Raw genomic sequence first — 26554 nt, forward strand, 5'->3', positions numbered from 1 at the left:
GGGGAGTAACCCCGTTAATCCCGGGCCAAACCCTCACTATCGTCACACCTCCCCGGCTCAATGGGGCCCTGGTGCCCCAGTCGCCTCCCCCAGGCACTGGGGTACCACTGGCGCCCTTGACGCCCTCAATACGTCCTGAGGGATTGGCCTGGCAAAATTGTCCTCCGGCATTGACCAGTACACCGTGGATGGTAAAGTCCAGATCCTGCAATGCCGGGCATTCTCCTTGGCCTCCCTCTGCCCCCCACCCAGTGCCTTGGGAACCAAGTCCATGGTGAAAGGGGCTCCTGTGCAGTCCAGGCTGCACACTGCCCAGAGACTGGCATGTCTCTGCATCTGCAGGAGACCAGCTATCCAGCACAGACCGTCGCTTCCCTGTCAACCAAGTCTGGGAAAGGGTTATGTCACTAGTCTGTAGGGACCCTACCTGCCCTGGCTCTGTGCCCACCCGTAGCTGCTCCGCTATACTCCTGACTCTCCTCCCTGGCTGCCTATCTACCCACAGCCCTTCCTTTGGGGACCCGGGGGAATCTATCAGCGGGGTCACTCCTGGCCAGTCAGAACAAGGGACCTTCTGCCTACCTGGCCCATCCCTAGCTTCTGCCAGCTGCCTGACACCCCACTGACCTCCTATCTCCCCCTGCTCCACGGTGCCTCCCTGCCTAGCCTCCCCTAGGCCCAGCACCTCAGCCTGCTGCTTACCTCCCTGCAGCCCACCTGCACTCCTCTCCTCCCTGGGCAATCCTACCCCAGACCCTGGAACTACCTGAGTGCACCTACCTCCCTGAACTTGTCTCCCCCTTACCAGGGATGAGCTCAGGGGCACCTCTCCAGATGCAACCGCCTTAGCGCTTGGCTGGCAGGTATCCCTGGGGTGGCACAAGCCTGCCACTGCCCCGGATACCCCCAGCCCATAGCTAGGCTGCAACAGGGGGTTGCTGATCTGAGAAACCCCCTGGGGCTCTGCCAGGGTAATGGGAAACTCTAGCGTCACTACCTGATGCTTTCCCTCCCTGGCTACCACTAGCCCTCCTTCTCTCACTGAGATCTGCTGCTGGCTACCTACCTGCAGCCTCCCCTCACTCCGCTTCTCCCTAGCTAATCCTAGCCTGGACCCTAGGGACACCTGAGTGAGGCCATCTCCCTGACACTGTCTCCCCATTACCGGGGATGAGCCCAGGGGCATCTCTCCAGATGCAACCGCCTTAGCTCTTGGCTGGCAGGTAATCTGGGGGTGGTTTAACTGTGCCACAACCCCTGGTACCTCCAGCCCATAGCAAGGTTGCAACAGGGGGTTGCTGATCTGAGACACCCCCTGAGGCTTTGCCAGGGCAACTGGGAAAACTGGCTGGCTCACTTGCTGCCTTCCCTCCCCGGTTCCCACTGGCCCACCCAACCCTCTCCCAGGCAATCCTACCCTAGAGCTGGGTGCTAACGGGGCTAGCCCCTCTCCCTGAAGCTGTGCCCCCATTACCGGAGGTGAGCTCAGGGTTGCTGGTGCAGATGCACCCACCTTAGCTCCTGGCTGGCAGGTAATCCGGGGGTGGTCTAACTTTGCCACAACCCCTGATACCTCCAGCCCAGAGCAAGGCTGCAACGTTGGGGCTCTTAACTGAGAGTCCCCTTGCTGCTCTGCCCAGGTAATGGGGAAGCCTGGCGGCCCTACAATCTGCCCTTCCTTCACCACCCCTGAGAACTGATGCTGGCTACCTACCTGCAGCCTCCCCTCACTCCGCTTTTCCCTAGCTAATCCTAACCTGGATCCTAGGGACACCTGAGTGAGGCCATCTCCCTGACACTGTCTCCCCATTACCGGGGATGAGCTCAGGGTTGCTGGTGCAGATGCACCCACCTTAGCTCCTGGCTGGCACGTAATCCGGGGGTGGTCTAACTTTGCCACAACCCCTGATACCTCCAGCCCAGAGCAAGGCTGCAACGTTGGGGCTCTTAACTGAGAGTCCCCTTGCTGCCCCGCCAAGGTAATGGGGAAATCTGGCTGGCTCACTTGCTGCCCTTCCTTCCCCTCCCCTGGTACCCCTATCTCCTGCCACCCCCCGGTCACCCCTATAGTGAAACAACAGGGTACAGTCATAGGGAACAATAAGTCAGGGTCAGTCTGCGACTTGGTCTGGCTTACCTTGCTGGTCCCCGCAGAGACCGCCGCCTTCGTTGGTCCCAATTGCAGGGGGACTGGAGCGGCCGCCGCCGGCCCCATCTGGGCTGGGCAGCACCGGGCCACTGCCGCAACAGCGCCCGGGTTGGGTACAGGTAAAACGGTGCAGGACAAGGGTCCCAGGTCTTTGTGGAGGAACACAGCTCCATGCAAACTTGGTAAAATAACCCGCTCCCGCAAACCCTGTCCCTCCCCCCAAATAAAACTGCCGCCGGCAGGATGCCGGAGTGGCGGCGTCTTCTCTGCCGCCGCCGCTGGTTCTCCGCCGGGATCAGGTGGATGGCCGCTGTTGCTGATGCAGCCCGTCCAGGTTCTCCAGGAGACGTCCCGCGGAGGGTTGTCGCCCCGGCTGGGCGGGAGCCATCAGAGGATGCCGCTAACTGGGTCATCTTTTCCGCAGCTCGTGAGCGTTGGCCCTGAGGGGCTTCTTCGCCTGACCGCGCACGGTCAGCGCACTGGGCATTATTGTGGCCCATTTGTTGGCAGTGCCGCAGCGACTGCCGGTGCTTCTCCGCCACCAGTGGACTAACCCCAGCAAGGGGCAACGGAGTCCAGAGCGGAGTTGCCTGAGCGCCGGGCTCATTCCAGAGCTTCTCCGCCGCCGGTGGACTAACCCCACCAAGGGGCAACGGAGTCCAGAGCGGCGAGGCTTGAGCGCCGGGCTCTGGGAGGGGATAAGCGGGTCGGATCATCGCCAGCTTCAGCTGCTCGAGCCGCTCTGCTGGGGACATCTCTCCCTGCGCAAACCAGGGCCAGCAATTCTGGGTAAAATGGACTGGCCGCCGCAATGGCCAATACCTCTCCTGGTGCAAGACCACCCGCTCCCTCCACAAGTCTCTGCCGTGCCGGAGCTGGGTCCCTTCCCTGCTCTCCGGGCGGTGTGATGGTTACAGCAGCTGCAGCTGTGGATCTTTGCTCAGCCTGCCGGGTTTCATGCTCACCGATTGCTGTCTCTCTCTCAGCCTTGCTGGCTGCTGCTCCCCGCGCCGACTTGATGCACTCCTCTGGTCTCTGTGCCCGGCTCCAGTCAGACGGATGGCCGGCACTTTGGTTCTGGAGGAAATGCTTCTCACAAGTAGGGGAACAGTGAGGAGGTGCCATATCTTGTGTTATATGTTGTACACTGTGTGTTCAATATCTTTAGTCCCAGGAACTTGCAATTACCATCAAGTTCCCACTGGATCACAGTACCCCGCAGAATACTGTAATCCATGTCCAGTTCAGTCCCGCCGCTGCCACCAGTTAATTACAAGCCTGTCACGAGAGCTTGCGACAGGCTGTAATTTACACCAAAACTATATATATAAATATATATATACCTGGGTTTGAACTGGGACGAGACTTAAGATATAATAAAGTGATTTTATTCCTTGATAAAGGTGAACACAGCAAATATGTACAAATAACAGGCAAAATATAGACACTTACTTAAAAGATGAAAATAATGAAAACAGTCCCAGCTGGACTGGCAGTTTCATGCAGCAATCAGCCCAAGACATTGCATGGCATTTCTTCTCAGCAATCAAGATGGTATAGAACAACAGGCCTGATAACATGCAGGCCTGCAGACTTTGCATGAACAGCATGAACATGAACAACCTGGATAAAAGGGGGCCTTTGACTTATATATCATTTTAACCTCCTCTTTCCCAGTTTACGGCCCCGTGCCGTCTAGTAAAATCCTCTTTGAAGCTTTTGAAGCTAGGTGGTCCGTGTGAAAAGTTCCACTTCCTCTGGTTAATTCCTTTTGTCCGTTGGGCCAAGCATAAGCAATTAGTCCAATAGTCTTTGATGATCAGGTTTGTAAATTCTAGCCTTTCCTGCTCATCACCCCAGGGGTTCCTCAGACTCAACCAAAATTTCATATTTACTGCAAATCATTGCATAACTTCCGTTCCGTTATACACACAGTCAGGTGAGATATATTACTGCATTCTGGGACACCTGACGCTCGTAGAGAGACCCATCATTACATTGTAATATGAACATTAATAGAGATATTAATATCTGGCATTTAGCAGCAGTTACATATTCAATGTTTAGACTTCCCAAGATCGGCTTACTCTCGCCAATACACTTATGTAATTCTTAGCCGGTTCAGCCAAGGACATCTCATAGTATTCTTATATTTAATAAAGTTACTCACTTTTGATATCCTGTTGGGGGGTACCTTTTGCTGGAAGGTGTGAATAACAAACCCTTCCCTTCCTTTTGCCTGCTTCCCGCATAAACAATTCCCCTGGGAAGCCAGGCTCAAATCTAGCAGGATATCCTATTTAGCATCCAACTGGCCACGTCAATAAACCTTTTGAAGTGGGCTTTTGCTTTTTGCATAACCAATTAGGTCAGTTACCTATTGATCAGGGCGATGTATCACACCTCTCTGTTTATATACACTTCCAGTGAATACTCATATGAGGCACCATTTGGTTCCTTACGCATTATAAAGACAGGCATTCTGCCTGTACATTAGCATACCATTAGCATTCTGCCTGTGTATTTCAAAAACTACAAAAAGTCACTTTATCAAAAATATATGTTTCTCTTATGACAACGTTATATTTTTAATATGTGTGTACTTGGGGGGTGACCCGGAGGCTGTACCCCAAGGCTCAGGGTCCTGGCTTACTCAGTTACCAAATTACCAGTTTTCAGGTAACTGTTTATTCAGCACTGCATATAAGATTAACCCCTTAAGTCCCAGTGGGTGGGTTATGCAGACCCTGATCCAGCAACAACATCATTTACACAGGGGAATAAGCATTTTCATGTTATTTAACAAGGGTTAAGTCACAGTTCTGGGCCTCAGCCCAGTTAACCCCTTGTCTCCCTGGCGAGGTTAGAGGGGGGCCCTTGGGGAGTAACCCCGTTAATCCCGGGCCAAACCCTCACTATCGTCACACCTCCCCGGCTCAATGGGGCCCTGGTGCCCCAGTCGCCTCCCCCAGGCACTGGGGTACCACTGGCGCCCTTGACGCCCTCAATACGTCCTGAGGGATTGGCCTGGCAAAATTGTCCTCCGGCATTGACCAGTACACCGTGGATGGTAAAGTCCAGATCCTGCAACGCCGGGCATTCTCCTTGGCCTCCCTCTGCCCCCCACCCAGTGCCTTGGGAACCAAGTCCATGGTGAAAGGGGCTCCTGTGCAGTCCAGGCTGCACACTGCCCAGAGACTGGCATGTCTCTGCATCTGCAGGAGACCAGCTATCCAGCACAGACCGTCGCTTCCCTGTCAACCAAGTCTGGGAAAGGGTTATGTCACTAGTCTGTAGGGACCCTACCTGCCCTGGCTCTGTGCCCACCCGTAGCTGCTCCGCTATACTCCTGACTCTCCTCCCTGGCTGCCTATCTACCCACAGCCCTTCCTTTGGGGACCCGGGGGAATCTATCAGCGGGGTCACTCCTGGCCAGTCAGAACAAGGGACCTTCTGCCTACCTGGCCCATCCCTAGCTTCTGCCAGCTGCCTGACACCCCACTGACCTCCTATCTCCCCCTGCTCCACGGTGCCTCCCTGCCTAGCCTCCCCTAGGCCCAGCACCTCAGCCTGCTGCTTACCTCCCTGCAGCCCACCTGCACTCCTCTCCTCCCTGGGCAATCCTACCCCAGACCCTGGAACTACCTGAGTGCACCTACCTCCCTGAACTTGTCTCCCCCTTACCAGGGATGAGCTCAGGGGCACCTCTCCAGATGCAACCGCCTTAGCGCTTGGCTGGCAGGTATCCCTGGGGTGGCACAAGCCTGCCACTGCCCCGGATACCCCCAGCCCATAGCTAGGCTGCAACAGGGGGTTGCTGATCTGAGAAACCCCCTGGGGCTCTGCCAGGGTAATGGGAAACTCTAGCGTCACTACCTGATGCTTTCCCTCCCTGGCTACCACTAGCCCTCCTTCTCTCACTGAGATCTGCTGCTGGCTACCTACCTGCAGCCTCCCCTCACTCCGCTTCTCCCTAGCTAATCCTAGCCTGGACCCTAGGGACACCTGAGTGAGGCCATCTCCCTGACACTGTCTCCCCATTACCGGGGATGAGCCCAGGGGCATCTCTCCAGATGCAACCGCCTTAGCTCTTGGCTGGCAGGTAATCTGGGGGTGGTTTAACTGTGCCACAACCCCTGGTACCTCCAGCCCATAGCAAGGTTGCAACAGGGGGTTGCTGATCTGAGACACCCCCTGAGGCTTTGCCAGGGCAACTGGGAAAACTGGCTGGCTCACTTGCTGCCTTCCCTCCCCGGTGCCCACTGGCCCACCCAACCCTCTCCCAGGCAATCCTACCCTAGAGCTGGGTGCTAACGGGGCTAGCCCCTCTCCCTGAAGCTGTGCCCCCATTACCGGAGGTGAGCTCAGGGTTGCTGGTGCAGATGCACCCACCTTAGCTCCTGGCTGGCAGGTAATCCGGGGGTGGTCTAACTGTGCCACAACCCCTGGTACCTCCAGCCCATAGCAAGGCTGCAACAGTGGGGCTCTTAACTGAGAGTCCCCTTGCTGCTCTGCCCAGGTAATGGGGAAGCCTGGCGGCCCTACAATCTGCCCTTCCTTCACCACCCCTGAGAACTGATGCTGGCTACCTACCTGCAGCCTCCCCTCACTCCGCTTTTCCCTAGCTAATCCTAACCTGGATCCTAGGGACACCTGAGTGAGGCCATCTCCCTGACACTGTCTCCCCATTACCGGGGATGAGCTCAGGGTTGCTGGTGCAGATGCACCCACCTTAGCTCCTGGCTGGCACGTAATCCGGGGGTGGTCTAACTTTGCCACAACCCCTGATACCTCCAGCCCAGAGCAAGGCTGCAACGTTGGGGCTCTTAACTGAGAGTCCCCTTGCTGCCCCGCCAAGGTAATGGGGAAATCTGGCTGGCTCACTTGCTGCCCTTCCTTCCCCTCCCCTGGTACCCCTATCTCCTGCCACCCCCCGGTCACCCCTATAGTGAAACAACAGGGTACAGTCATAGGGAACAATAAGTCAGGGTCAGTCTGCGACTTGGTCTGGCTTACCTTGCTGGTCCCCGCAGAGACCGCCGCCTTCGTTGGTCCCAATTGCAGGGGGACTGGAGCGGCCGCCGCCGGCCCCATCTGGGCTGGGCAGCACCGGGCCACTGCCGCAACAGCGCCCGGGTTGGGTACAGGTAAAACGGTGCAGGACAAGGGTCCCAGGTCTTTGTGGAGGAACACAGCTCCATGCAAACTTGGTAAAATAACCCGCTCCCGCAAACCCTGTCCCTCCCCCCAAATAAAACTGCCGCCGGCAGGATGCCGGAGTGGCGGCGTCTTCTCTGCCGCCGCCGCTGGTTCTCCGCCGGGATCAGGTGGATGGCCGCTGCTCTCCGCCGCTGTTGCTGATGCAGCCCGTCCAGGTTCTCCAGGAGACGTCCCGCGGAGGGTTGTCGCCCCGGCTGGGCGGGAGCCATCAGAGGATGCCGCTAACTGGGTCATCTTTTCCGCAGCTCGTGAGCGTTGGCCCTGAGGGGCTTCTTCGCCTGACCGCGCACGGTCAGCGCACTGGGCATTATTGTGGCCCATTTGTTGGCAGTGCCGCAGCGACTGCCGGTGCTTCTCCGCCACCAGTGGACTAACCCCAGCAAGGGGCAACGGAGTCCAGAGCGGAGTTGCCTGAGCGCCGGGCTCATTCCAGAGCTTCTCCGCCGCCGGTGGACTAACACCACCAAGGGGCAATGGAGTCCAGAGCGGCGAGGCTTGAGCGCCGGGCTCTGGGAGGGGATAAGCGGGTCGGATCATCGCCAGCTTCAGCTGCTCGAGCCGCTCTGCTGGGGACATCTCTCCCTGCGCAAACATCAGGGCCAGCAATTCTGGGTAAAATGGACTGGCCGCCGCAACGGCCAATACCTCTCCTGGTGCAAGACCACCCGCTCCCTCCACAAGTCTCTGCCGTCCCGGAGCTGGGTCCCTTCCCTGCTCTCCGGGCGGTGTGATGGTTACAGCAGCTGCAGCTGTGGATCTTTGCTCAGCCTGCCGGGTTTCATGCTCACCGATTGCTGTCTCTCTCTCAGCCTTGCTGGCTGCTGCTCCCCGCGCCGACTTGATGCACTCCTCTGGTCTCTGTGCCCGGCTCCAGTCAGACGGATGGCCGGCACTTTGGTTCTGGAGGAAATGCTTCTCACAAGTAGGGGAACAGTGAGGAGGTGCCATATCTTGTGTTATATGTTGTACACTGTGTGTTCAATATCTTTAGTCCCAGGAACTTGCAATTACCATCAAGTTCCCACTGGATCACAGTACCCCGCAGAATACTGTAATCCATGTCCAGTTCAGTCCCGCCGCTGCCACCAGTTAATTACAAGCCTGTCACGAGAGCTTGCGACAGGCTGTAATTTACACCAAAACTATATATATAAATATATATATACCTGGGTTTGAACTGGGACGAGACTTAAGATATAATAAAGTGATTTTATTCCTTGATAAAGGTGAACACAGCAAATATGTACAAATAACAGGCAAAATATAGACACTTACTTAAAAGATGAAAATAATGAAAACAGTCCCAGCTGGACTGGCAGTTTCATGCAGCAATCAGCCCAAGACATTGCATGGCATTTCTTCTCAGCAATCAAGATGGTATAGAACAACAGGCCTGATAACATGCAGGCCTGCAGACTTTGCATGAACAGCATGAACATGAACAACCTGGATAAAAGGGTGCCTTTGACTTATATATCATTTTAACCTCCTCTTTCCCAGTTTACGGCCCCGTGCCGTCTAGTAAAATCCTCTTTGAAGCTTTTGAAGCTAGGTGGTCCGTGTGAAAAGTTCCACTTCCTCTGGTTAATTCCTTTTGTCCGTTGGGCCAAGCATAAGCAATTAGTCCAATAGTCTTTGATGATCAGGTTTGTAAATTCTAGCCTTTCCTGCTCATCACCCCAGGGGTTCCTCAGACTCAACCAAAATTTCATATTTACTGCAAATCATTGCATAACTTCCGTTCCGTTATACACACAGTCAGGTGAGATATATTACTGCATTCTGGGACACCTGACGCTCGTAGAGAGACCCATCATTACATTGTAATATGAACATTAATAGAGATATTAATATCTGGCATTTAGCAGCAGTTACATATTCAATGTTTAGACTTCCCAAGATCGGCTTACTCTCGCCAATACACTTATGTAATTCTTAGCCGGTTCAGCCAAGGACATCTCATAGTATTCTTATATTTAATAAAGTTACTCACTTTTGATATCCTGTTGGGGGGTACCTTTTGCTGGAAGGTGTGAATAACAAACCCTTCCCTTCCTTTTGCCTGCTTCCCGCATAAACAATTCCCCTGGGAAGCCAGGCTCAAATCTAGCAGGATATCCTATTTAGCATCCAACTGGCCACGTCAATAAACCTTTTGAAGTGGGCTTTTGCTTTTTGCATAACCAATTAGGTCAGTTACCTATTGATCAGGGCGATGTATCACACCTCTCTGTTGATATACACTTCCAGTGAATACTCATATGAGGCACCATTTGGTTCCTTACGCATTATAAAGACAGGCATTCTGCCTGTACATTAGCACACCATTAGCATTCTGCCTGTGTATTTCAAAAACTACAAAAAGTCACTTTATCAAAAATATATGTTTTTCTTATGACAACGTTATATTTTTAATATGTGTGTACTTGGGGGGTGACCCGGAGGCTGTACCCCAAGGCTCAGGGTCCTGGCTTACTCAGTTACCAAATTACCAGTTTTCAGGTAACTGTTTATTCAGCACTGCATATAAGATTAACCCCTTAAGTCCCAGTGGGTGGGTTATGCAGACCCTGATCCAGCAACAACATCATTTACACAGGGGAATAAGCATTTTCATGTTATTTAACAAGGGTTAAGTCACAGTTCTGGGCCTCAGCCCAGTTAACCCCTTGTCTCCCTGGCGAGGTTAGAGGGGGGCCCTTGGGGAGTAACCCCGTTAATCCCGGGCCAAACCCTCACTATCGTCACAATTGGTACGTTCAGTCTGGCCGTTGTTTTTTTGGATGATTCCCAGAACAAAAATGTAGTGCTATTCCCAGTAGCTGGCAGAAGGAGAGCAAGAACTTAAATATAAACTGAACCTCTATCGGATACTATGACCAATGGTACCCTGTGGAGGCAAAAGATTTATTTGACAAAGATGTCTGCCAATTTGGGAGAGCTGGGGAGACCTTTAAGTGGAATAAAATGAGAATGCTTTGAGAAGCGATTTACCACAACTAAGATGGTGTTCATCCCTTTAGATAATGGCAGTTCGACTATGCAGTCCATGGACAAGAGTGTCCAGGGACGGTCCTGAATGGGAAGTGGTCGAAGGAGTCCTGGTGGTTTATTCTGGGGAGTCTTATTCCAAGCACGTCGGGCACGCAGCAATGATTTCTTTGTCCTTTTGCATTCCGGGCCACCAAAAGGTCCGCTCCACGAGATCCATGGTCCTTCTAGTTCCTGAATGTCCAGAAGATTTAGAAGTGACCCCATTCCAGAACCTTCTTCCAATGAGGTGGTGGGGTAAACAATCGACCATCAGGAACTACAAAATCCCCCAGAATATGAGATTGCTTTTGTACAATGTCTTTCAAAGCATCAAACGAATTGGCAGAAAGAATGTATTTGGAGGGAAGAATAGGTTTCTGCTGATCCTCGGTTTTGTCGTCTACTAGGAACTGGCGGGATAGAGCATCGTCTTTGGTATTTTTTGGACCCGGAAAAAAAGAGATAATGAAATTGAATTGCGAGAAGAAAAGTGACCACCTGGCTTGACAAGATCCTATGCGTCGAGCACCCTCGATATAAAGCAAATTCTTGTGGTCGGTGAAAATAGTGATGGGGTTCTAATCTGGGTTCAATCCTACCTCTCTTTATCAAGTGTCGCCTTATGGTGAGTTATATCCTGCTCTAAGCAGAGAACACAAACCAAAATGTTGCACTTGAAAAAGCCTCGGCCACACCCTCACATATTATATGTTTACCGTTATAAGTTCCCCTTTTATGTCTTTGTAACTTGTCCCAATATCCTGCCTCTTCTGAGCAAAACAAGCTATTATTTCTAAGACAAGAAAACCAGGAATTTAACAATATACTCTAAGCTATACTAGGCCTTACTATGATACTACGTATATATGTACCTGTGACCTGTATTCATTATGCGGTATATGCCAGAAAATACCTGTAATCCATAACAGTTCTCCGTATCTTCCAACAGATGTCTTCACTCCTCCAGAGCTAATTTGATTGCTAGGAGTTCCCGGTTATCAATGTCATAATTCTGTTCAACTGAAGAATTTATTTGGAAAAAAAGGCACAGGGATGGAGTCTGGCTTGAGGGTTCTTCCTCTGAGACAGAATAGGACCGGCTCCGACGTCCAACACATCTACTGTACCTCCAAGGTGAACGGTAGCTTGGGGTCCGGATGGATAAGGATGAGTGCAGAAACAAAGGCGGTCTTCAGATGATCAGAAGCTTGAATAGCTGCTGGCAACCATGAGGCGGATCTGCACCTTTCTTAGCTAAGGCTTTGATGGGCACTACTGCTGAGGAGAAATTTTGAATAAACCTGTGGTAACAGTTTGCAAAGCCCACGAAGCGCTGGACGGCTTTGAGGGTATTGGGGCGAGGCCACTCTACAACCGCCTGTACCTTAGCTGGATCCATGGTGAGATCTGTGTTAGAAATGATACATCACAAAAGGCTGAAGATGTTTGAAAGTGACACTTCTCCAGCTTGGCGAACAAAAGGTTTTCCCGTAGGCGTAGAAGTACCTGTTTAACATGGCTGACATGTTCCTGAGAAAATTTAGAAAAGATCAAAATGTCATCCAGATGGCCACAAATTGATTGAGTAGATATCTAAAAATGTTGTTAACAAAATCTTGAAAAACGGCAGGAGCATTACAGAGACCGAAGGGCATGATGAGGTATTCATAGTGGCCATTACGGTGAAAGACATTTTCCATTTGTTGCCCTGGCGAATCCTTACTAAATTGTAGGCCCCACGAAGATCCAATTTAGTTAAGATGTTGCCTCCTTGGAGGCGATTGAAGAGTTCAGGAATCAATGGTAAGAGGGAGCGGTTTTTAATGGTGATTTTGTTAAGGCCTCTGTAGTCAACACAGCGTCGTAGAGATCCATCCTTTTTCTTCACAAAGAAAAATCCAGGGTCCAGGGAGTTAAAATGGGTTTCATGAAGAAATAAAATATCTGCCTGCATTTTCTTAAATTCTCTCAGAGCTAGTCTCCTCTCTTTATTTGAGTTCAGTCCCTTTACATTTAAAGAGACTACTTTAATGGGTGGTTGGGCAGTCATGGTTTACAAATTATAACTCGCTCTGCAGATATCGTGAAATATAAAATGGAGTGTGGGTGCACAGACGTCGTCACCTGGACTTGAGAACTCACTACGACCCGCTTCGAAAGAGGAAAGACGCATCTTCCTCTGTGATCTATGGTGGTACTGGGGAGGGAACACCTTGGGGGGGGGAAGAGAAAGATAAGGGGAACAGACACAAAAAACAACAACAAAGATTATATCTAATATCCATCCTAAAACCTGTTAACTGATGGTCCTTTTGTGGACCAAAATAAAGGGCTACAAAATGCCCCGGGGGGGGGGGGGGGGGGGGGCTTGAGGATTTCAGAGCACTCCAAACTCCGCTAAAGGACTCCTGCTTACTATTGTCTCCAAACCTCTTAATCCGTAACCTCAATCCCCTTTCACAGTAACCGCAATAAAAAAAAAAGGGAGGATAATACCTTCGGGTCACATAGCAGCCTCTAAGTCTTAGGCTAAGGCCCCGCTCCCAGAGTCAGCGCGCCCACACTACAGACAGGCGGGGCGCTGACATATACAGACCGCGATATGCGGTCTCTAGGGAGCGGGAACCGGAGCGGGAGGTGGGCGGGAGTGGGAGGCTTGAGCGGAAGGGGGGGCGTGGCTTGAGCGGAGGGACCCGCTACTCTTCTTCCCCCCCCCCCTCCACGGCTCGGGCTGCTGATTGAATGTAAGTAAAGCAACACACACACACATACACACAGACAGGCACACACACACGCAGGCACTCATATACACACACACACACACACACACTCAGACAGAGGCAGGCACTCACGCACTCAGGCACACACATACACACACAGACAGGCACTCACGCTGCTTTCACTCCACACTCCTCCCCGCTCCCCGAAGCCTCTCCTCCTCCCGAAGCCTCCCCTCCCCATTGGCTCACAGCCACACCACGTGACGCGTCAACGCTAGGGATCACCATTCTCTTGTATCCCATAGCGGCTGACGCGCTACAGCGTGTAGTAAGCTGTGCAGCCAGGGGGGACCGGGACCGGCTCCACAGGATTCCCCTGCTGGTGGGGAACTCGCGTGTGGCCGCCCGTGCCACCGAGCGCAGCGGGACCGAGGCCTAAGATTCAATATTCTCGCTCTTCCTGCGAGGTAGATGGCTTCAAACAATAATAACTGGGAGTATAGAATAAAACCTAAAATAGAAACATTTCAAAACCACAGAATTTTTTTTAACAAAAGCAACATTGAGGCTGAGAGGAAATCATCTGTCTCTTAAATTTCTTATTCTCCCACTAGGTCTAACGGGGCCTAGGGGGGTCCTCGAGAATGTCAAACCTCGCCGGGGAGAAAAGTTTAGATGGCTAATTAGTCCGCAGAGTCCACGCAGCTGTTTCAGAGAGCACCCAACCTCCTCGGCGCTGCGTGTGCCTCCCACAAATTTACTTTTCAACCCCTGACCTTACACCTGCTGTACAGACCAAAGTTTCTGAATGTCTCTCTGCTATATCAACCTGGATGGCCCTACGCCAATGTAAACTTAACATGGCAATAACGGAGCTCCTCATATTTCCTCCCAAACCTTGCCCTACAACCGCCTTCTACTTTACTGTTGGAAGCCCCATCATACACCCAGTAGCACAAGCCTAATTTTCAACTCTACTTCAAATTATCTGCTGTTATTGTTGAGATTCTTGATGTTGATTTGTTTTAGTCTTCTTTTTAATAAATCTTCTTTCCATAGTGCATTCTGATGTAATTTGCAGCGAACCAATCAGTGATCATTCCTTGTGTCAAAACTGTTAAACATTGTGCAGTCTTCAAACGTGTTTATTCCTAGTTGGGATATCGTCCATTTCATTATTGATTCCATTTGGTATATAATAAATTCAGGATGTAGAAGTTTTCATATTCTACCAGTCTGTCCACACATTCATTACTGTTACCGTAATCGTTCTTACCAACTGATGCTTCGTTTTTCTGCTTGACACCAATCTTTGCATTGAGATCTCTCATAATGACCTTGAGGTGACAATTTCCTTTCTTACGTTGGTTTATATCATGGTAGAAGTCTTCCACTTCACTGTCTTTGTGATTTAATGTTGGAGCATACACTTGGATTATTTGAAGCATGTACAGTATCACTTTGTCAACTGAATGACAATTCTGGCTACCCTCTCCGATGAGCTTTCATACAGTACTCTGTTGTTTCTCCAGCTCTGGTTAACAATGAAGTGTATGCCACAGATTATTTTAGTTTCTGTACCTCTGTAATATCACAGGTGTACACTTTTTGAGTTTATGCACCTTATAGGCCTTCTATACTCGGTCATAGACATAGCTCCATGGACCAGATTGCATCTCGGATAGCTACAGGTCAACTTTACTCAACGTGGCAAGACCAGGTTTCCAAAACTGCAAGATAGAATTGCACTGTTGGCATCTACAAGATGAAGTCTTTACAAAGAAAGGTCTATGATTCCACGTTCATGGAATATACTCTCTACAGATGCCAGTATAACAGGACAGGGGGCCTTCTGCAAAAACAGATCGGCCCAAGGACAATCGTCATCAAAGGAGACCAAGTTACTGATCAACATCCTGGAAATACGTGCAGTATTCTGTGCAATTAAAAAAATGAGTTCACTCCTAAGGGACCTTCCATTTGTCGGACAATGTCACAGCAGTGGCTTATTTCAACCGACAAGGGGGCTCACGAAGTGTACAAGCCCTCCGAGAGGTATCACAGATCATGAGATGGGTGGAACAGGCAGTTCCCCATCTTTCAGCAGCTTACTGTCATGCTGCGCTCACCACAAACAGGACTGAAGACCGCAGGGCTGAGTTGGGGATGGAAAGACACCGAACAACAACCACGCAGTCCGGTCCGGAATGCGTAGTTGAAGTCGTACAGCGTAGTAGGGCTGGAGAGGTCAGAGTAATCAGGGTACTTGCCGTAGTTCTGGGTGGGAGAGTGGAGGATGGTAGATGTCCGTAGCCAAGGTCCAGGATCAGAGAAGGTAGAATAGTCAAGGGACAAAGCCGGGATTAAAGCGTTGGAGAGTGTAGGAATCCGTAGAACAGCCAAAGGTCAGGACAGGAGAGAACAGACAGGTCAAAGGCAAGCAAGGATCAAGACACAACGAAACAACAGCAGTGAGCACAATGCATAAACAGGAGTTTATGCTCAGCAGGGGAGGATAGACAGGAGTACAGTAGGTATATATGGAAGAAGGATCCAATTACCTTGCAGGGGTGTTATCAGGCCCTCCAAAGGCGCCAGGGAGTTAAGTGGCTGAACAGCCTACAGGTGAGACTTGCCTGGTAATTGGGTACCGGGCGACCTGTGCGCGATGCGCAGCGCGGAGCGCTGGCGTCACACGGACGTGCGGCCGAGATTCCTCCCTGTGGGAGGCGCCCTTCAGGGCGTGCGCGCACCGGCTTGGCCATGCGCGGGTGCGTGGCTCTGCCGTGTGACGCGTCAGCCGGGCGGAATCCGGCAGGAGCTGCGGCGGTGGTTACACTTACATTTCAGGAGACCAAAATATAAAGGCAGATTTCTTGAGCAGACAAACTGTCCTAGCAGGAGAATGGGAGTTGTGTCCACAAATATTCATGGACATAGTAAAACAATGTGGTCACCCATCGATAGACTTCATGGCTTCCATAACAAACCACAAAATGGCTGAATTTGCCTCCAGGTGGCTAAATCCAGAAGCCACTGTTTCGGACACCATGTCAATTATTTGGACATTCCATCTCGTATATGTGTTCCTTCCCACTCCGTTACTGCGGATGGGTAAGTGTATAGTTTCCTTAGTAAACAGAGACCACAGACTCTGTACGTACATTTAATAATTCTGTTGGTGGTGGTGGTAGCAAGTTAAATATATGTTGTAATGGAGTAAGGGTAAATATTAAGTCATTTGAAGTACCTTGCGAAGGAGATGCATTAACCCTGGTTGCATATTTGTCACATCCTCACAAGTGTGCCCTTCATGACAGATAGTATATTGGGGCGGATTGAGGGGAGTGTAATGATCGTGCTCGCCACAAACCGAGACCAGACCGCGGGGCTGAGGTGGGGATGTATATGCACCGACCTTAGGCCACGGAGTCAGGTCCAGAGTGCGGATTCCATGGTCAGACATAGCCAAGGTCAGGATAGGAGACAGCAGTGTAAACGTTATCCAGGCTGGGGTCAAGGCAGGCGGCACAGGAGCGGTGATAGTGGATACGAGCGAGGGTCGGCAACGGGAAGGCAGATGCGTGGCACTTCAGCGTAGAAACCAAGAACTTGGAGCAAAACCACTTCAGCAAAGGAAAAAGACCCCTGAAAGGAGGACAGGGGTAGGACAGCACGAAGGCCTCTGCAAGGGGAATAAGCGGCAGGCCACAGGAACTAGAAGCTTAGCACTGGGGATCCAGTGCTACAGCACAGGAACAGAATGGCCAGGCAGATTGCTTGTAGCAAGCACAGTTACATCCAAACAGACTTTGATTATGCTTAGCCACTTCCTGGGGGGAAGGACTAACCCTAAATAGCATGGGCAGTCAATAGGGACAGAACTGCATAGCAAGCAGCATGAAGGAGACTGCAGAGTGAGTCCAGAACAGGTGATTCTTGATTGCAGCAACAAGGAGGGGTTGTCTGGAAACTCTGCAGCTATGCAGGGATGAGTTCCAGCCAAAACACAGGAGCGGATTCCTCACAGGGAGATATTGTTTGTTGGAGGGTCCATGCATGGAGAAAAGGGAATCAGCTAGATAGCTGTGTGTATTAACCTTTGTACAGGTCACATGCTCACAGGTGTGCCATATGTGACATCAGTCAAACCCCCAAACTAATTCATATTATGTTTTTATAGAGCAATTAGCAGGTAAGATGTAATATAAACTATTTTTGTAAATTTCTGTCAGAACGGCTAGTAAAACATTTCTTTACGACGGGTATTATATTAGCGATATCAGCGGGTGAAATCACAAGAAGAGCCCCAAATCCCAGCTTTACATGATGGGTTTTTCCTTTACTTATTGCCAGGGTTTTCAGCGGTTGTACCGAATCTGTTAGAAATTAAGTTGGAGAAAGAAGAACCGAATACTGAGGATCATCTGACCTCAATAAAGAGTGAAATAGATTCATTTGCTGTTGGTGGTAAGTAACCTTGTATCCTCACTTGTTTTCTATTCAATTTGTTTTACAAATGTAGAGATGTGTAGCTGTCATGCGCTCTTGAGGCTAGCGCTGGGTAATGAAAACACACTAGAGTGTGCAGGGCTGGAGGGAAAATGCAAGGAATGTATGGGGACCACTATCAAGGTTGGGGCTCAGGGGCAAAACGGCAATCTTACCCCTGTCAGCTCATCCGTCCTGGGTCCAACGATTCTTCAAAGGTTAATCCCACAGCGTGCATCCGGCAATGGCAACATGGAAAGAGAGAGACGAATCCGGAGCGACAACACACAGCCCAATGACGTCAGGATCCAGGTTTGAACATCAAAGCTTTATTGGCAACACACAGATGGAACAGCAGGCTGCAGCACAGCCTCCTCCTCTACGCGTTTCACGCTCTACTGGCGCTTCTTCTGGGAGTAAGGAGGGTGCCTGCAAGCCCTATATTTAAAGCACAAACCCCGCGAACAGGGACTTAATTAAAATCGTAACAGCTGTGGTCATCAAGTAAAAAACGTATCTGTTTCACTGGTTGCATAATAACATATAGCAACCATATGTATTTAAACATTGCAAATAGTGTTCTCATTTTATATATTAAAGAACAGTTTCAAACAGTCTCTTGATGATACTCATTAGCTGAAAACATGATAAAATGAAAAATAAAAACATAAAGTTAATGTTGCAAAAGTAGTTGGGTCTATTGAAACATGATCTATCGATTTTGTACTTTATAATTATATGGTACTAGTAGAATAAGATCTTGAATGCATCACAAAGCCCAGAGAAAAGGGATAAGGAGGGGGCTAAGGAAAAGGAGGGAGGGGAAGGAAGGGAAAAAAGGGGGAGAGGGAGGGGGCAGAAGGAGCAGAAGTATTCATGACATAATAAACAACATCATATTATAAAAATACATTGTCTAAATAAGCTTTTGAAAAATGCAATCATAAAAAACATCTTAAATCCCAATCAACATTCAGTCCATTGGGCTGCAACGTGTTGAGAGTAAAAATCCAGTGTGCTTCTCTTTGGTGGAGGATTTTCATCCTATCACCACCCCGTAAGGGTAATGCAATGTGTTCTATTGCCACACACTGGAATGACCCTGCACAGCCCAATGGACATGAATTAAGATGTCTGGACACAGGATGTAACATGTAATGACTACGGATCAATCTGAGATGCTCTAGGATCCTAACCTTAAGCATACGACTTGTTAAGCCGACGTACTGTTTAGTACAACGGCAAGTCAGTAGATAGATCACATAGTCAGAGAAACATGAGAAAAAAGAATGTATCTTAAATCTACGTGTCCCATCTGAATTAGAGAAATGAGTAGCTTGCAACATGTTTGGACAAACTTTGCATCTCCCACATTTATATGAACCAATTAATTTGGGAAAGAACGACCTAGCGACTGAATGGGTTTAAGCACACTAGGCGACAGTTTATTGCCCAATGTAGGAAAAAACAATACAGACCGGCGCCTCAATTGTCCAAAAACCGAAAAATAAGTCCAATGATGTACTGCAATGTCCAATGACGGTGATCCGGTTGCTAGACCGCAGACTCCACAACAGCAATCGTGGTATATAATGCAGGGAAGATAAAAAGAGAAATCATAGCGTGACACTGCATATAAAAAACATGTAACTCACAAAGACAAGACATACACCACTAACAACACTGACAGAAAGGCTGACAATAAAACAGAGATTTATTAGAACAATAACTAAAAAATGGCAGTGAACTAAGGAGCAGGTCTAGGATCCGGTGTTTAAAACCGGAATCCTACTTACAGCAATCCAGAGTGTTTAAGACAGTGGTAGCAAGAGCTGCAGTCCGGTTTCAGCTTTTTCTAGGCGCGTGGTGCTTCTGTAATGGCCGCCAGCACCTCCTCTGATCACTCTCAGGCCGGGCGTCTCTGCAGGCCAACCCTCGCGAGATTTTCCGTCCGAAATGACGTCACTCGCTGGGTGGAGCTAATCGCCGCCGCGTACTCCTCGCCACACTTCTCTACCGTCTGCTGGAACTGAGGATTGATGCAGAGGTCTGCTCCTTATGCTGTTCACTCTCCAAATGATCTCTAAAACACCCAACGCGTTTCGTGCGCATGCGCACTTCTTCAGGGGGTAGTTAGCACAGTCCAGGCTTTCCTTATGTAATGGCAGGTGATACACGATTGGTGGAGATAGATTGTCTCTCAAGAGAGTGAACAGCATAAGGAGCAGACCTCTGCATCAATCCTCAGTTCCAGCAGACGGTAGAGAAGTGTGGCGAGGAGTACGCGGCGGCGATTAGCTCCACCCAGCGAGTGACGTCATATCGGACGGAAAATCTCGCGAGGGTTGGCCTGCAGAGACGCCCGGCCTGGGAGTGATCGGAGGACGCGCTGGCGGCCATTACAGAAGCACCACGCGCCTAGAAACAGCTGAAACCGGACTGCAGCTCTTGCTACCACTGTCTTAAACACTCTGGATTGCTGTAAGTAGGATTCCGGTTTTAAACACCGGATCCTAGACCTGCTCCATAGTTCACTGCCATTTTTTAGTTATTGTTCTAATAAATCTCTGTTTTATTGTCAGCCTTTCTGTCAGTGTTGTTAGTGGTGTATGTCTTGTCTTTGTGAGTTACATGTTTTTTATATGCAGTGTCACGCTATGATTTCTCTTTTTATCTTCCCTGCATTATATACCACGATTGCTGTTGTGGAGTCTGCGGTCTAGCAACCGGATCACCGTCATTGGACATTGCAGTACATCATTGGACTTATTTTTCGGTTTTTGGACAATTGAGGTGCCGGTCTGTATTGTTTTCTCTGTGTTTTCCACTAACTGTGTTTGGGTTAGTTTTGTTACCTGGCAGCTGTCCTATATTTAGTCACATAATAATCTGTTTTTCATTGTATAATTATTTATGTTGATTTTTAGATATATTTGTTAGCGCTATTCACACCATCCCTTTTTTCTAGCCCAATGTAGGAGCCTTACGGAACACAATTCGTGGACCTGTACTGACGATTTTAGATAGAAGGGGGTCTAATGTCAAAGTACCCCAATGTTTATTGATGATACACTTGATGGCATGGGCTTGGTCACTATAACCTGTGATAAAGAAAGGAACATCTGATCTATCAACTTGTCTAGATTTAGTGGAGGTCATGGAAATTAAGGAATCTCTATTCGTATCCAGGGCTAATTCATAGGCCCTATTGAGATTTTCCTGCTGATAGCCCCTGGCCAAGAATCTATCTTTCATTTCTTCCGCCCTCTGAACAAAGTCCTCCACGGAGGAACAATTCCGACATAAACGTAGGAACTGCCCCCGTGGGATACCTCTGATCAGGGGGCGAGAATGACAGCTGTCGGCATGTAAGAGTGTATTTCTAGCATTTTCTTTACGAAATATGTCTGAATACATTTAGAATTGTCCACATATAGTTTAAAATCCAAAAATTGAATCTTATTAATGTGATAATTATGTGTGAACTTCAAATTTAGTTGATTATCTGACAGGTAGTCAAAGAATTTTTAAGCAACTCAACTTCCCCACCACTCCAAACCATCAACAGGTCATTGGGCTGTGCAGGGTCATTCCAGTGTGTGGCAATAGAACAGATTGCATTACCCTTACGGGGTGGTGATAGGATTAAAATCCTCCACCAAAGAGAAGCACACTGGATTTTTACTCAACATGTTGCAGCCCAATGGACTGAATGTTGATTGGGATTTAAGATGTTTTTTATGATTGCATTTTTCAAAAGTTTATTTAGACAATGTATTTTTATAATATGATGTCGTTTATTATGTCATGAATACTTCTGCTGCTCCTGCCCCCCACCCGCTCCCTTTCCCCTCCCCCTTTTTCCCCTCCCCCTCCCCCCTATCTCTCCCCATCTTTTCCTTCCTTCCCCTCCCTCCTTTTCCTTAGCCCCCTCCTTATCCCTTTTCTCTGGGCTTTGTGATGCATTCAAGATCTTATTCTACTAGTACCATATAATTATAAAGTACAAAATTGATAGATCATGTTTCAATAGACCCAACTACTTTTGCAACATTTATTAACTTTATATGTTTTTATTTTTCATTTTATCATGTTTTCAGCTAATGAGTATCATCAAGAGGCTGTTTGAAACTGTTCTTTAATATATAAAATGAGAACACTATTTGCAATGTTTAAATACATATGGTTGCTATATTTCTTATGCAACCAGTGAAACAGATACGTTTTTTTACTTGATGTCCACAGCTGTTACGATTTTAATTAAGTCCCTGTTCGCGGGGTTTGTGCTTTAAATATAGGGCTTGCAGGCACCCTCCTTACTCCCAGACGAAGCGCCAGTAGAGCGTGAAACGCATAGAGGAGGAGGCTGTGCTGCAGCCTGCTGTTCCATCTGTGTTGCCAATAAAGCTTTGATGTTCAAACCTGGATCCTGACGTCATTGGGCTGTGTGTTGTCGCTTCGGATTCGTCTCTCTCTCTCCTTGTTTTACAAATGGACTGAAATATCTACACTATCGAGGAAAATAACATTAAAGCATGGATACAATTGTTAGCTACATTTTCTATTACAATACAAACACACATGATTTGTCTAAGGTTATATTGAGACTGTTGTGATTATTGAGATTTGAACATTAGTAGCACCATAAACTCCAACATGTTTTAAGCACTCAGGGATAAAAACACTCATCACTAAGGGCTAATAATCAAGTACAATCAATTACTTATCCCCTCCTCTTAGGAATCAGTATTCAGTATTTCTGTATAGTGATATCACAAGAAGAGTTTCCACTCCCAGCGTTACATGATGGATTTTGCTTTTCTTGTTGGCAGGTTTTCCAGTGATTGTACCAGAGATGTTAGAGATTAAGTCTGAGAAAGAAGACCCAATCACTGAGGAACATCTGCCCACAATAAAGAGTGAAATAGTTACAATTTCTATCGATGGTGAGTACAACAACATCCTTTTGGGTAAACAAAGGTTATCATGTTATAAGTAGTATGGTCACTTTAGGGAATATTCACAGTTTATTGCCTCTCATAGGAAGTCCCTAGGCCTTCTAATTATTCTGGAACAAGCCACATGCAGCAGTTACAGCAGCAATATGTCTCTCAAACGAGTATAAAGTTGGATATGCAGAGATATAGGTCTCTGACCATTAATGGAGCGCATTTGGAAAAAACAGAAATATTTTTCAAGGGCACCTTCCACTTTTTAGCCACTGGGGTAAATCACAACATTTCACACCCCAGGAGCCCCCACCCTCTACCCATGTATTTATCTCCCCTCTGTCTCACTCACTCTCCCCCCCCCCAGCCTCGCATGTATTTATCCCGTGTCTCACTCTTACTCCCTGTTTTCCTCACTCCCCCCCTCTGTTCTCAATCGCCCCTACCTTCTGTCAATTACCACACTCTCACTCAATCCTCCCTACAAAATACATAACAAAAAACCTACCCCCTAAATAAATATAACCCCACCCCGCAATACATAATAAAAAATACCCCTCCCCCGCCAATACATATTAAAAATGCACCCGCCAATACATATTAAACTTGTAAAGTGAGAAGGGCCAAACTGCTCCAAGGAAAACTGATTCGGGCCGCACGGGTAAAATCATCATCATCATCATCATCCAGCACCCCTCATCATCATCCAGCACCCTTCATCATCATCCTCATATCTCACCCAGCACCCCTCATCATCATTGTCATATCTCACCCAGCACCCCTCATCATCATCGTCATAGCTCACCCAGCACCCCTCATCATCATCATCCTCATATCTCACCCAGCACCCCTCATCATCATCATCATCATATCTCAACCAGCACCCCTCATCATCATCCTCATATCTCACCCAGCAACCCTCATCATCCTCATCATCCTCATATCTCACCCAGCACCCCTCATCATCATCATTATCATCATCATCATCATCATCATCATTCTCATATCTCACCCAGCACCCATCATCATCCTCATACCTCAACCCTCACCATCATCATCCTCATATCTCACCCAGCACCCCTCCTCCTCATCATCATCATCCTCATATCTCACCCAGCACCCCTCATCATCACCCTCCTCCTCCTCATATCTCACCCAGCACCCTCATCATCATCATAATCATATCTTACCCATCACCCCTCATCATCATCATCCTCATATCTCACCCAGCACCCCTCATCATCATCATCATCATCATCATCATCATCATCATCATCATCATCACCCTCATATCTCACCCAGCACCCCTCATCATCATCACCCTCCTCCTCCTCATATCTCACCCAGCACCCTCATCATCATCATCAAAATAATCATATCTCACCCATCACCCCTCATCATCATCATCCTACTATCTCACCCAGCACCCCTCATCATCATCATCACCCTCATATCTCACCCAGCACCCCTCATCATCATCATCCTCATATCTCACCAAGCACCTCTCATCATCAACCTCATATCTCACCCAGCACCCCTCATCATCATCATCATCCTCATCTCACCCAGCACCCTCATCATCATCATCCTCATATCTCACCCAGTACCCCTCATCATCATCATCCTCATCCTCATATCTCACTGAGCACCCATCATCATCATCCTCATATCTCACCCAGCACCCCTCATCATCATCATCCTCATATCTCACCCAGCACCCCTCATCATCATCATCCTCCTCATCTCACCCAGCACCCCTCAACATCATCATCATTCTCATATCTCACTCAGCACCCCTCATCATCATCCTCATATCTCACCCAGCACCCCTCATCATCATCCTCAAATCTCATCCAGCACCCCTCATCATCATCATCCTCATATCTCACCCAGCACCCCTCATCATCATCCTCATATCTCACCCAGCACCCATCATCATCATCATCCTCATATCTCACCCAGCACCCCTCATCATCATCATCCTCATATCTCACCCAGCACCCCTCATCATCATCCTCATATCTCGCCCAGCACCCCTCATCATCATCATCATCATCATCATCATCATCATCATCATCATCATCATCCTCATATCTCACCCAGCACCCCTCATCATCATCATCATCCTCATATCTCACCCAGCACCCTCCATCATCATCATCCTCATATCTCACCCAGCACCCCTCATCATCATCATCCTCATATCTCACCCAGCACCCCTCATCATCATCATCCACATATCTCACCCAGCACCCCTCATCATCATCATCATCATCCTCATATCTCACTCAGCACCCCTCATCATCATCATCACCCTCATATCTCACCCAGCACCCCTCATCATCATCATAGTCATCATCATCCTCATATACCGACCCCCCTGCATCTCACATCACTCTCTCCCCCCCCCCTGCATCTCACATCACTCTCCCCCCTTGCATCTCACATCACCTCCCCCCACCCCCAGGGATGCACGGTGTCTGTCAGAGGGGAGCACGGGAGTCAGAGGTGGGCAGGGGAGTCAGAGAAAACAAATACACACACACCCTAAACAGAACAAATGCACACAGTACAAACACACAGCCTCACCTCTAGTCTCCTACCCATGCTGCTTCTTCCTCTGCTTGGACACACCCCGCAGTCTTCTCACACCTCCTACTGATTGGCTGCATTACCCAGCTGCCAATCGAGAGAGTAAACTACCCAGCCCCCTAACACCAGCCCTGCTCTGGGAAATCGGGGAAAACCCACGGAACCCTTCTGATGCTCTCACGGAACCCCAGGGTTCTGCGGAACCCCGGTTAGGAAACACTGCATTAAGCTAACGACTCAACTCCACTTTGCTGTCCTCCCTCTCCTCTCTGCTACTCTACTGACCCCGACAATCTTGTCATGAACTAGAGTTTGCCCAATCTTCCTCTCATGCTCTACATGCCCCACTTCTCTGCTACTCACCCTTTTAACCCAAGACCTTGGCAAAACTGCCATACATGCATTCTTTGTTCCTGCACTCACTCCTCTGAATGCCCCTAGAGGATATCTCACTCTCTCTGACATTCTCCGTTACAAATTTTATCTATCCTAACATATCCTATCTATCCTTATCATCCCCCTTATATTCTACAGCTCTTCTTCCTAACTCTCAAACCTGCCTTCTTTGACTTTCTTTCCTCTGTGTTGCTGTTGCAAAAATAGCAATGTAATCTGCAAATCATACATGATTTATTCACAGTTTATTTGTATCCTTTTTTGTCTGTATAGAATGTCCTGAACAATTCTTCATGTTAATCTGAAAGTTTAGGTCACATGGTGTCTCCCTGTTGCACTCCCTTGCTGATCTTTATCTTGCCTGTCTCTTCAAGTAATCTATTAGTTGATGGAGCATTCTCATAAATGTTATTTATAATACCAATATACTCTTCTTCAGCACTTTAAAATACATTTAAGAAAACAAACTGCTGAAGTGTAGACAGAATCAAATGGTTTTCTTACCCTACGAATCCTAAGCTGAGTGGTAGATCGTATTTATTACTAGTACGACTTGGATATGGCCCATTGTGTTGTATTAACTACTAGCTGAGAGACCCGGCGTTGCCCGGGATGTGAACCCTGAATAATTATGTGTTAATGTTGTATAATAATGTGTAGTGAAAAATTGTAATTTAATGTAAATGTTCTGTAATATTTTGCCAAAGTGTGTTTGTAAACCAACAACAGAACAAAGAACATGCATCTGAGCACAATTTTGCAAAGTGTATGTTACTTGTTACGGTTGTTAGTTTGAAAAATGTTCTTCTTGGAAAGCCTTGGTGAAAGATGGGTAGCTCCATTGTTGAGAGTAGTGTATTTGACGGCAGCTGTAAGTGAGTGTTTGCGAAATTGTTGGTAACAAAAGATGAGTGCACTACATTGAGTGTGTTTGTGCTTGCTTGAAGTTGGTAGTAGAATAGCTTGAGGTGAGTCAAATGTAGCATAGTGTATGTTCATTGTAA

General features: G+C 48.5%; 1 protein-coding gene across 1 annotated transcript in view; it reads left to right on the forward strand.

The window, feature by feature from the left end:
* LOC142472496 (uncharacterized) overlaps positions 1-26554 on the forward strand; it is a 664758-nt gene that overhangs the window by 8777 nt on the left and 629427 nt on the right. Inside the window, exons 3-4 of the mRNA XM_075579553.1 lie at positions 17479-17592; positions 22446-22559. Coding sequence (XP_075435668.1) covers positions 17479-17592; positions 22446-22559 — 228 coding nt within the window. The remainder of the gene's footprint in view (positions 1-17478; positions 17593-22445; positions 22560-26554) is intronic.

The sequence above is a fragment of the Ascaphus truei genome, chromosome 22, assembly GCF_040206685.1.
Source record: "Ascaphus truei isolate aAscTru1 chromosome 22, aAscTru1.hap1, whole genome shotgun sequence".
NCBI lineage: Eukaryota > Metazoa > Chordata > Amphibia > Anura > Ascaphidae > Ascaphus > Ascaphus truei.